Raw genomic sequence first — 13,271 nt, 5'->3', positions numbered from 1 at the left:
CCATGTCTTCCAGGTGGTGGCCGTTTAAAAAGAGTCCTGTCAGCGAAGAGGTTTTGGGCAACACCAGATGGATGCCAAGTATTTAGTGAGGCGACCTGCTTTGGAGAACTTGGCAGGTACTTCCATCACTTTTTGGGGCAACGAAGACAAAGCAGGGGGGAAGAGCACAGAGCTGGAGTGACCTTAAAACCACGCATGAAATATGAGAGCTGGTTTTTGTTAGAGAAATAACAATGGTGTTCGAGAGGATAGATGAATGACAGGCAGCAGTCTGGATGTCTTATGCAGGAGAAGTTTATTTACCATCGTTGCGGGACCCGGAGACATGAACTCGAGACATTGCGCTAGTCCTACCATTCAAGTCTGTCTATGCTTCCACAGAAGAGGGATAAATACCCTCTCAGAGCGTCATACTGATACGCAAGCATTCAGTGGCAGAGAGTGGGCGCCTGAGCACCACAGTCAAGGCTATGACAGAGATAGTACGACTGTACAGCCTGACCCAGTATGATAAATAGCGATTTAATGTTATCCTCTAACACTCCTCCCTTTCAAAACTACAGCTTTCTAGTGGTTTTGACTAAGTGAAAAAAAATCAAAATTAAACGCCAGCCTAAAAATAAACCTGAATCAACTACCTAAGTTTCAATTTAATCCAAAACCAAGATTTTAGAATAAAATCAAAATTCAAATGGTTTATCTATGCCCTAAGTGGAAGCATACACAGAATTGACATTTCAAAACAACATTCAACACACTTCATGTAAAGTACCACAGTACACAGTTATACGGGTCATTGTGATGGAATTAAATGACCCCCCTCCCAGTGACCCCAAAGTACTGAGACATGTGCATCATTAGATTCACTAATCACCCAATCGGGGCAAATACTGCTACCAATAAAAACACATGCATCAAGTACTAAAGGCGTGTAAAAGGGGGTACCATGACCAAACCTCAAATCCCCGACCTGATTGCCAATTATCAGGGATAAGTAAAAGATCATGGCCGCCAATCAGTTTCTCCTGCAAATGATATATTATTGGTCCAAGTCAGAAAATGTACATACAATAAAATACAAACACAACACAATATTCAAAGATATGAATCAATCAATTCTCATGAAAATCATATTCACATATTAAGAGAATGCTCATAGCAAACTATTAATCATGAAACAATCTTCATACCGGATGGTTAATTTCAACACAATACTTGTGAGGCCCGTCAAAACACCTCCAGGTGCTTCAGATCTATACGGATCACGAGTAGACTATCGTGCCGTAACACCTCTTGGTGTGTCTTTGGGATTATTCTGCCCACACACACCAAGAGTTCCCTATTGTCTTCCAAGTCTTCAGGTTGAAATAGAATGGCGTGGAGAATTGGCAGCGTCCATTGAGAAGGATGCAAGCTCATACACTCGTGCACAATGAATTTTCCGTAAAATTCAAATCTAACGAGATCGTAAGCCTTATTATTTGTTATCCCTTGCTTCCAATGTTTTAATCAAGATTAAAAATAATGTTACTGAAAACTGCTAAGCAAGAAACCATCATTCAGGACAAAATATATTAAATCCTCTTATACTTCAGGCGTAATGGCCTCTGAAATAGAGCTTAAAACCCTTCCTTTTTGACCTGAACATACCTGCAATGAGCAACACACACAAAACATAACATGAAAGAACCTCACCACAAGATAACCAAGTATTGAATACCTGCCCTTTTATCTTGTGAATCTGTACCTGCAAAGTTATGAATTGAAATAAAGTGAAATTGGTAAGTTGAATAACTAAGCCATAAAGAATAAGCACCAAAGATTAAAAAATATAAATGCAAAATCAAAATATAAGCTGAAAACTGACTGGACCAAAATGAGTAATAATATATAGAAAGAATAAAATAGAAAAATAGAAAATGCTAAAATAATAATAATAATAATAATAATAATAATAATAATAATAAAAATAGGTAATAATAATAATAATAAGAAAAAGGTAAATATAGAAAGAAAGTATTTAAAAAAAAATATATATCTAGCCTCACACTAAGTCCTAATCAATCTATATGCCTTTGTCGCTTTAATTGAAACAAACTGCCAACCATCATTGGTTTAAGCGGGAACAAATCCTGGCTTTAACGCTCCCTCGGTGTTGGCCACTAGTGACGGACTTCAGTGATATGGCCAGAAAAGAATAAACAAACACTAAATAAATGAACACTAAATAAATGAACAATAAATCTAAAATACATGCTGTAAAATTAAAAATACATGAAAGCTTATTAACTATAAAAGAGTAATAAAATGTAAAATAATAAAGTATATATAGCTAAGTAAAAATGTAAATATAGAATAAAAGCACTTATGAATATATAAATGAAAATAATAATGAAAAATGAATAATAAAATATAAAATAATTAATGTAAAAAATGTAAATATAGAATAAAAGCACTTATGAATATATAAATGAAAATAATAATGAAATATGAAGTAAATGTAAAAACAATGGGAGTGTGTAAGATGAATCTTTCCATTTAAACTTTATTCAAACTCCAATGGATGTGTGTTTGCCTTCCTGCCAGATCCAACCTGTCTCTCAGGTCGCCTGTGGAAAGAATGTTATACCTTGCAAACATCAACACATCAGTATAATTTCTACAAACTTACCGATTAAGTATGACTTTTCACCAGAGTCAGCTTCAGCCATCATGACATGAATATCAATCATTACTATCATTCGCAGGTTAAAATATTTGATGAGATAATAAGTGTTTCTTTCTCTTGCTTGGAAACACAAAATAGATACACAAAGGATACTGATGCTCAGGCACGACCTCCAGACATCCAGAACAAACCGACATTTTCTTCTTCCACGTTGCCTCCTGCAACAATAAAGAAGCACACACCGGCCTGCATAAGGCCATATTTTATCATGCCATTGGTATTATTGTTCTCGGCTCATCAGCTCCCGTCCTGAATCAGACCCTCCTGCATCAGAATTCCTCCTGTAAATTCCCTGTCTCTGTGGGAAATTAACGTCATCAACCTGGAAATAATATGGATTAAAACATGTTACACACTCAAAATCAAAACAATCACACTCTTTAATATCATTTTATAGTAAATATAAAAAATTAAATCATGGCATTAGTATGTTAGTATGAAGCAATAATGGCATTGCACATTTCCTATTTTCAGAACAACTGGGTTTTACTTACACAACTTTTCTTTATTCTTTATTATGTTGCGTTATTTCTGATACTTTCCCTGTGTTTAATTATCAGGTTTTAGACTTGAAATTAAACTACTTGCTGTAACTTTTGTTTTCTCATTATTTGTTTATTTAGATCAGAAAGAGTCACAATTATTTCTACAGAGAGCAAATCTCCTCTGCTTCTTGGCCCCTCCTTTTTTCAACAATTATAACGAGCTCCGTGTGCACCCAGAGTCGTGATTAGTGTTGAAAACTGGGCAATATACTTTTGAGGCCATAAGTGTGACCTTTTGAGTGACTCTTGAGATACTGGATTACACTGAAAACTCTTGCTAGTCCGAAATAAAACATGTTTGCCAGCACAAATTTCAAATTTGAAGACACCGCTTTACTTACACTGTATGCAAACCTCTTCATTAGGCTGCATACAGCTCGAAATCACAGCCTCAGATCTAAATCTAAGAACACACGATGCGTTCAAATCTGGATTCAGCCTCCACTGACAATTCTTTGCAAACAACACAATATTTCAACCTAAGCATCCTAAAGTCTTCCAATGCAAATGATCACCTTTATCATAAACGCTTCAAATTAACATACACCAGTATCTTCCACTGATCAAAATTTAGGACTTCTCATTTTACCTGAAACCGAAACCAAAAACAAAATCCAGGGTCAGCTGCACAGTCAATTTCTGTACAAAACTCACTCAATTTACTTCAATTAAATTCACAACATCTTTTATCAATTTCAGAAAGTTCAGAAAGAACATATACACAAACAACAAATTGTTAAGCCTTAACCCTCCTTGGGTACTAACAAAAAATTAATCCCTACAGTCCTATCAACAAAACTATTTCACACGAGTGGTAACTTGTGGATATTTATCTTTCAAAGTTATGTTATCGGCTGTTACAGATCAATGCAACTGCGCTACACAGTAATTTGGGAATTACTCTATTTTTGAGAGGCTAAAATGTTGTTTATTGCATACTATTACTGACTGAACATTCAAATCTCTCTGTCTGTCGTTTTATTATTTTATTTTTGTAAAAAGTTGTTATCTCTTAAAATATCCAATAAAATGTATTTATTTATTTATTTTAACTTGATTATTTTTGCTGTTTAAGATGCAGACTCATTGACCAATTTGAGCATTCTATAGTCAAAAATATCAAAATGAGAAAAAAAAAAATAATTATAAATCGCAGCAAAAGAGGATCCCATGGGCCGCTGACCCATCGGCAAAAACACCAAAAATTGCTAAAAAAAAGTAAATATAAAATAAGTATATAGCAAAAAAACTTAAAAAATGTAGGTCCAAGTGGTACAGAGAGCAAGGCATCAGACCTGGGCAAATTGTGAGCACTAGTCCTCCTGCAGACGACTGTTCAAGGCTTTCGAGGGGCAGCAGCAGCGGGGCTTTTGTTGGCATGTTTTCGAGGACAGTTTCTCAGCGAGGCAGAGCAGACTCTCAGTTCGGTGGACGATCAGTTTGGCGGACTTTCTCTTCGGCAGACTATCGATTCAGTGAACTTTCATTTCAGGGTCTTTGAGCAATGCACTTGGACCAATGCCCACGCAACGCGCAACAGGCCCTTGCCTTTTCCCGTCACCACCAAAAATGGCAAAGTAAAATCTAAAATCTAAAACCTACAAAATTCAGCATGTCCTATTACGCAAAGCATCGCAAAAATAAAAGCAAAAATTCTGTACTTTATCAAAAAAAAAAAGGCCCATCCTCAAAAGAGTCAATGCAGCATGCTTGAAAGTAAGCATAGTGTTATTCATTTCTCCTTTTGTCTTTAATGTGTTTTATTTTAGTTGCCTTTAGGTTCTTAAAACCACATCACTAAGATTAAAACATCAAGAATTGAGATACTGTACTACAAGTTTTCTTTAAATCTTTAACTATATTTTACTATATTAAATTCAATTGTCTATTCCAGACTTAAATTAAATTGGTCTCTAAAGTTTAATTTACACATTTCTGGTCAGGACCCCCAAAAACCCTTTGCGAACTATTCGAGATATAAAGTGTTTAGCAATTTAGACAATGTCAAGCAAAACAGCACTTAAACTCTTTTATATTATTTGCATAATTTTCTTTTATTTGACCTCTATATTCAAATCAGTGCTGTTTGCAATTAGGAATTATTTAAAATTCATATTATCTCAGTGCTCGCTATCTCCTGGGGGATCCTAACCCCTACTTTGGGAACAACTGTTCCGACTAATGTTGGAATTTGTCAAGACACTTAGTTTGCATTCTAAACCTCTGGTTACCTTTGTCGCAAATATGTTTCTCCTAAACACAGTTTGGACTCCAGCTGACCTTGTCTTGAACCTTGTTCTCGAGGCATTACTTAGAAGAGCAAAGGAAGTGTTTTGACTACTCCAATCTAATCTTGGGCACAAAATGTAACAAAGCAAATACTTAAACTATCTTTAAAGGAACCAGGAAGCCAACCTGCCGTAATCTGGGCATCTCTCAATATTCAAATCTTTTATAAAGATTAACGATGTGCAACTCCTGTACAACTGAGAGCCTATATAGACATTCAGAGCCTAGAAAGACAGAGTTAAATTTCACTTTACCACAAGTCTAAACAGTGAAGACAAAATAACAAAATATAATATTTTTCAAGTCCTGGTGCTTTTAGAACCAGGCCTACAAACTCAGGCTTCTCAAGCAAATCACAGCAGAACAACATTTATCCATCTATTCTATTATTGGGCTAATAAACTAAAAATGCAAGCCATTTCAACTTCTCGATTGTGCGCATTTTACTTTTAAATTTGTCTGACTGTGATCAATATCATTTGTTTTTATTGCTCATCACACCCAAGTCATACCTTTTACTAACATAACTACTTGTAGTTATACATCTTTCCCTCATAGGATTTTTCCTTGTGTATTTTAAAACCCAGTTGTTATACTCACAAGTTGCAGCTAAAACAGAGACATTGTGACATTGTGACACCGGAAATCAGTCCTCCACACAGTTCCTGTGGCCTGTAACAGATTATAAAGCAGCATCAATTCACAAAAATAACACATTTTTCAATTCATCATCACCGTCATGTGAACATCAATTGATTGTGATTCAAAATGCGGACATTGTTTACCCTACGGGGACTCTTAACTTGTATCATTGCTTTACCAATGCATTATCATTATTCAAAAGCATACCCCCCTATTCTATGAAATAGTTATAGCAAACATTGTTGGCATTTTGTTTTGTTAAACTGACTCAACAATCTTCCGAGGCAAGAGTTTATCAGGAACGCTCTGCTCATGGACCTTCACAGACAGAGACAAAACAATAACAGATAGGAGAAACAGTAGATGTGGACAGAGGAGACAAGGCAGAGACACAAAATGTGAGCATCACTCTCCCTGAATTATTCTTACTTTGAAATAAGTGAAAATGTTCATAATTTGGTCTAACATTATGTCATTGCATCTTGCTGAATGTCAAAGAAACCGAACAGCATCAGGTCACCCCTAACAACACAATCTGTCCTTTGTATAAAACTGACAGATCCCTTACTTTGTTCATTCAGACCCTTGTTCTTCTTTGACCCTGTGTCCGTGAAAACTCTCTACTCTCGTAGTTTGTTGCTTGTGAACACGGTCGGTGTTATACAGCAAGACCTTCACTTATAAGTCCAGATATAGGTGAAATCTCTGGCAAATTACTTATGTGAGAGTAACATTACTTTGAAATAATTTAGTTTTTACTCGCTCAAGTGCAGTGGTGGAAAGCAACAAAGTAAAAGCACAAGTACAAGCAAAAGGTAAAAGTATGGGCATCTTACTTTTCTTTAGTAAATTTATGATGAATGAACCTCTACTTTACTTCACTATATTTTTCAATTGGGTTAAAAGTAAAGCATTTTATTTTCAAAGTGACCTCATTACGATGAACTGGTTAGACCCAATTTAGACTTGGTTTAGTGGTTTAGTCTTTTAAACCTTGTTTTAAACCCGGTTCAAACCTAGTCCAATGGTTTACTCCTTTAAACCTTGTTTTAGACCTTGTTTAAACCGGATTCAAATGATTTTAAAATTCTGCACAATAATCTCTTAAATACCTTCACCTTCTGCCTATAAAGCACATTTCACAATGCATAACTCAACACTTCTACTTAAGTCAAAATCATGTCAGATACCTTCACTTCTTCTCAAGTAAAATAATCTGTATCTGCACTCTTAAGTAAGAGTGTCGAGCAATTCCTCCACCACTGGATTTTACTCGCTCAAGTGTACTCGAATGCTGTGAGTACTGAGTAACTGTGAGGATGGTGTTGCCTCTATTTTACTTTGTTGGTGTCAGTGTAATCTTATTACCAAAGAATGCATAGTTTTACTCAAATAAGCATGTTGTTATCGCAAAATAACTCAGTACACTTTATGTTCTCTGTGTGTCCATTATAGCCCTAAGTAAAAAATTCAAACAAACATCAAATAAACCAAGCAAACCAAGCAAACAAAGCAAACCAAGCAAAGAAGCACAGAATATGAAATATAAAAACATGGAAATAAAGATCTACTCGCTGCATCCAGAGCTATAGCCATCAGTTACATTTCTCTCAATGTTCATCAGTTGATTCTGGAGTTTCACAGTTAGATTAGAAATGAACAAACACAACAGCCTCCATAGGTTGTATATGGAGCGTACGTGTTCCTCTCTTTTGTGCACATCTCAAAAATCGGTGCTAAGCGGGTTATCTCTCTTAGGAGACAAATATCCTAGGTTCATCTCCTACCCATAATCCCTTAGCACCAGTACAACTACTCTCTCTACTTCTTGTAACTATTCTATAGTCAGAAGAAAAATCAGCAGATGTATATTAAACCACAAGCTTTTATGACCACTAAAAACAGATAGTTCTATTCAAGTTTTCACACCAGCCTGTGGTCACAGTCCTCTGACTGTGGCGTATTTCTAAGTCCAACTGCCTTAGTAATTAATTACACGGCCTATGTAATTATTACCGACTCAATATTCAGCACTTAGTTCAAAATTAAAAGTAACATGAAACAACAGCTTTACACAGTAGCCCACAGCTTTTGCTTTGACCCACACTTGCTATCCGTAAACCAGACATAGAGACCAGTGACCTGGACCCAGACTCGTTTACAGCTTTCTGGAGCATTCTAGCTTCCTGGCTATGTCGGTGTGAGGCCTTTTGTTTGACACTAAAATTAACATTAAACAAAGCTTTACACTCAAGATAGTCTATAATATGTGTTCCTCACTTTTGCCTATGACGGCTATGTGGATAAACAGTAGAGTCAACAAGTTTAAAACCTGACCTACTCTAAACTGTATGCATGGAGCTTCACAGATTATTGCAGCTATTTCAGCTCAAGCTTTGTGCATCGGAATACCCCAGTCACCTAGTGGACCTAAAGTCCCTACTCTCGACCGGAACCAAACATCCCGAATTAACCGATAACATGAGATTATGTCATTTTTACTAATTGTACGTTTCCCATTGCATTGTTCTTTTTTCTATCAAGCATGAACCTGGTAAGGCCATTCCCCCTCCCTTTTATCAAAGGATAAAAATGCACTTACCAGATCAGCTGTAGACATGTTCGTTGACGCCAAATTGTTAGAGAAATAACAATGGTGTTCGAGAGGATAGATGAATGACAGGCAGCAGTCTGGATGTCTTATGCAGGAGAAGTTTATTTACCATCGGTGCGGGACCCGGAGACATGAACTCGAGACCTTGCGCTAGTCCTACCATTCAAGTCTGTCTATGCTTCCACAGAAGAGGGATAAATACCCTCTCAGAGCGTCATACTGATACGCAAGCATTCAGTGGCAGAGAGTGGCGCCTGAGCACCACAGTCAAGGCTATGACAGAGATAGTACGACTGTACAGCCTGACCCAGTATGATAAATAGCGATTTAATGTTATCCTCTAACAGTTTTTTAAAGGTGAGTAATGATCTGCATGGTCTACTGAGCCGGCTCCAAGAACATTAACGAGTCATAACGTGTGCCAGAAGTCTCCTCTGCAAAAAACAGCAGGCTGCAAAAAGCGGAGCTCTATTTGTGTAGTTTGGCCTTATCAGATCATTTCTTATAAAGTCGCAGGGATTGCGTCTGGACCATCAATGATTTAAACCCACTTGAAATGCTGCTATGAAAATGTCTGAGCTGCTGGAGGACAGGCTTTGCGCTCCCAATGTAGTAAATAAGTAAACATCCTCCAAGACACGTCTGCTACATGATTAAGGAAAAAAAAAATAGCACATTTCTGCTTTGGAATAAACAACGTTCAGAGGATTTGGGCTCAGTTTAGAGAAACAGCTGAAAGTAAACCAGACTATATATTATTTAGTATGATGTATGTTTCAATGTAAGATGCATGATTTCTCAACACAGTCTTTAGAAATGTCAGAGCACATTTTAGTTGAAAGATTCAGCCCTTTTTTGAGTGTGTGTATCTAAAAAAAAAAGTTAATTACTCGCAGGATAAATTTTAAAGGGGAAGTGAAACGAACCATTAACCTTGCACAGTCATATATATATATACAGTACACATGATTTTAAAGGCTGCAGTGGTAAGAGGAATCGCAAAAGTAAAGAGCTGTGCAATCACATAAAACAACACATCCGCACAGGTCTCGACTTAATGATGCAAATCTTTTATAACCTTTGAATACAGCCTGTGGTTTTATTGAAGCAAACCAGAACCCGGAGACCCAAGATGGCGGTGCATTGATTTCTATGGCCTCTGCTCAACGGCTTATGTCACACACACAAAAAAATGCTTGGCCATAAATATATATTACACAGAGGATACACAGTGGTTATTCTGCATAATTTATGGGCCCATGTGGTGAGTGAAATTAAAAATGGAACACCTTGCTCCTCCTTCAGGGCGTGTTCCTGAAAAGGGCAAAGAGGCGGCAAGCTCCACCCGGGCGCAGCAGCAACGAGCCTCCACAGTTCTCCAGGGCCTGTCAGTCAAAGCCCAGAGCTCAAATTCTTCAAGTCCAGACAGCAAAAACCAGTGTGGTTAAAACTTGATACTCCCCGGAGAGTTGTCATAGGAGTGAACACCGTTTTAAGAAAAAAATAAACTCTCTGAAGCCAGGCTTTGAAGTTGTTTTTGGGAGATGGAAAGTCTGGAGTCCACGTTAAAGGGTTCTTTCTGGAGTCCCCTCTTGCCACTAGGGGGTGATATTGCAGCAATGTCAGCGTCCCGCCATGAGGACCAAAGAGAAGTGTTGCACATTGATTGTAGCCCTCATGCGAGAGCTGAAGCATGCGCACCACGGCCTGCACCACCAGATCGGTCTGAGGAATCGGCACAGCGAAAAGCTAATGAGGCTCAGCTAAGTCCGAAAACTTCTGTTGTAGTTTTTTTCCAAATTAATAGATGACACATAATTGTACTGCCGTCAAGAGTTTAGGTGCTGGTCAGTCAGACACAAGCAGTTTGTTTTTCCATGGTCATTTATGAAAAACAAAAGAAAAATCCTTTCTGGGTCTAAGGAGATTTTCTGCTGCAGTTCACAGACCAGTGTTACGGCCCTAGGCCTCCAGTCTCCCTCCCTTCTGTTAGTTTGTTTGTGTGGTGCTAATTTCCTCTTTTCCTCCACAGTTATCCGGCTGTGCGAGCTCTGGAGTGCGATTGGAGGACTGGTTTCCCGCTCTGTGCTGGTTGGCTGCTGCTTCTCACTCCTGATCGGTGCGGCATCTCGCCACCTTTCCCCAATTAACCACCTGCTGTAGCCGCACCTAATATAAAGGCCACACATCATTCCTGGGCTGCTGGTCTTTGTGGCCAGTATGCCATTCTGTGTTGTGTCTGTGTCCTTTTCGTGTTATTAATGACTTTGTGTGTGTCCTGGGACCACTTGTGTTGCAACAAACGGCAACAAAACAAATCAGTGTACCACGAAGCGTACTCACCATTTTCTTGGTCAGCTCCTCTGCCAGCAGCGTGTTCTTGGTTGTCTTCTCCTCCACTTCGAGACTCTTCTGGTCGTAGTTAAGCGCCAGCTCCTCCAGAGCCTGCAGCACCTCTTTCACCTCCGCTTTGGCGCTGTCGTTCTCCGTCTGCAGCCGACCCAGCTCCGACTGCACCTTCTCGCTGTCGCCCCTCGAGGAAGCCAATAACTGCAGACAGTCCAAAAGCAGACATCAGCCCTGGGATCATTTGAACAGCATTCTGCTTGGTTAAATTGCATTAGAAGTGGCAGCTCATTTTATTTTTCATTCATTCAGAGTTTTATGGGTACGATACAAAATTATTGACCTAAAACTACCACAGTTACCTAGCAACAAAGACACAATGCAATTGTGAGCTGGTTCTAAAACAGTGCTGTGTTAAGTCAAAAATTAGCATGCAGCGTTTACCATATGAATGAATATTTGAAACACCAAAAGTTTTTAGAGTGAGCACACGGTGTACTAAGAGAAATGTGTTGTACCCTGGTAATTATATTAAATTAATACAAAATTTACTGAATTTTTTTCTGAATTTAAGTCACCACGTTCTCACTTCTCAGCTGCATTTGCAGCTAAAATCCCCAAATTAATTGTGTTGTTATAAAAGTAGTACTAAAGTGTGGTTATTTTCTGACCCCTCTCATTACATAAGTGTTGAAAATACTTCAAAGTGCACTGGCCTTTCTCTGGGGCACTTATGATTATCATGACCTGGACGATGTCATTTAGTTGCCGTGGTGATTGCTCCCATCTACGCCCCACTGTGCCGCGTTGCTGAGTGCAGGCAGGCCATTAAATGTGGATATTGCTCGTCCCGGGGCGTCCCGATGTTTGCGCCGTAGCGCGCAGCTTGTGTTGAACTAAATGGATCTAAAGTTGAGTTACAGAACATAAGCTGAGGTCACACAGTTACCGTCATGTCAGCTCGGCCCACGGCAGGACCGTTTTGGATTATGAATGGGCCAATTTCACAAGTGTGAACTCATTTTCTTGGCGGCGCACTTAGGCCAGGCGCTTGTTTGTTGCTGCAGTGATTCATAAACACACTTTGCTAATCACATAGTGTTCAACCTTTCATGGATATTTGAAATTGCTTAAGGCCCCATTATATATTTATCTGACTTTTTTAAGCTATTAAATGTTAATCCATCAACAAACACAAGCCTGGAGTCACGTTTTGCTTCATCCATGTATGTTTGTGTCATCCTGCATATTCAGCACATCCAAGTTCACATCATTTCAACGCTCAGATTGCCTCAACTACAAAGCAGGTCTTTCTAATACAGTCATTAGCTCTTTGTCAGTGGGAATCCAGTCAGCAAATTTTGGCCCTGGATATTTAGCCTTTTATTGATTAATCCGACTCTACCTGAAGGTCTGAGCACTCTAGTTTGATTGTTTGACTCACAGTTATTGTTTTTAGCCTTTTAGCCTCTCACTCTGCTCTGTGCCAACAGGAGATGAGTCCAGGCCTTCCTACAGAGGGTATGTGTTTGTTTGTCAGGAAAAAGCATTTTTAGAAAACAACCTTTGTAGATGCATTTCTACCACATAAATCTTTGGCGGTTTATTCAGTGAAATAAAAAAGGTTGTTGTGCCCTATTGCTTTGTTTTCAGGAAACTGCTTGCATATTTTGAGATAAATCTGTTCCAAAGGCTGGAAACTGCAGTGTCTCACTTTAATGAAAGCCTCGATATCACTTAAAGTGTTGTTTTGTCACTAATCATTCCCTATAGATCTCTCTTGTGAATACATTAGTCTGATCAACCGACATGGATGCATTGAGTTTTTCCTCCATCATGCTTAAACCGGATAATGAGCGCTGTTGTGTATGGAGTCAGGTATTTTCTTTCAGGCAGGGGCCCTTCATTAATCTTCACATTGATTCTCCAGCTGACAGTCGAGTCAAAGAAGCCACTGACACCTATTTTCGTAGCCGCACTTATGATTAAACGATGATGCTTTAAGTGCTTTTTGACACATCAATGTGCGCTTTTGTTCATCTCAAGGACAGCGTAACAAAACTGCACACATAAACCTACAATGGTGTGTCGGATTGCCTCTTTCACA

The 13,271-nt window shown here is 38.5% G+C and overlaps 1 protein-coding gene across 2 annotated transcripts in view; it reads right to left on the bottom strand.

Annotated features, from left to right (window-relative positions):
• Nucleotides 1-13,271, bottom strand: part of kif5ab (kinesin family member 5A, b) — a 160,495-nt gene that overhangs the window by 45,501 nt on the left and 101,723 nt on the right. For both annotated transcript variants that reach the window (XM_079579228.1, XM_079579229.1), the window contains exon 14: nucleotides 11,162-11,368. In XM_079579228.1, coding sequence (XP_079435354.1) covers nucleotides 11,162-11,368 — 207 coding nt within the window. The remainder of the gene's footprint in view (nucleotides 1-11,161; nucleotides 11,369-13,271) is intronic.

The sequence above is a fragment of the Gobius niger genome (genome assembly GCF_951799975.1).
Source record: "Gobius niger genome assembly, chromosome: 20".
Taxonomy (NCBI): domain Eukaryota; kingdom Metazoa; phylum Chordata; class Actinopteri; order Gobiiformes; family Gobiidae; genus Gobius; species Gobius niger.
The sequence above is the reverse complement of the archived record's forward strand: the minus strand, read 5'-3'. Positions and strand labels throughout refer to the sequence as shown.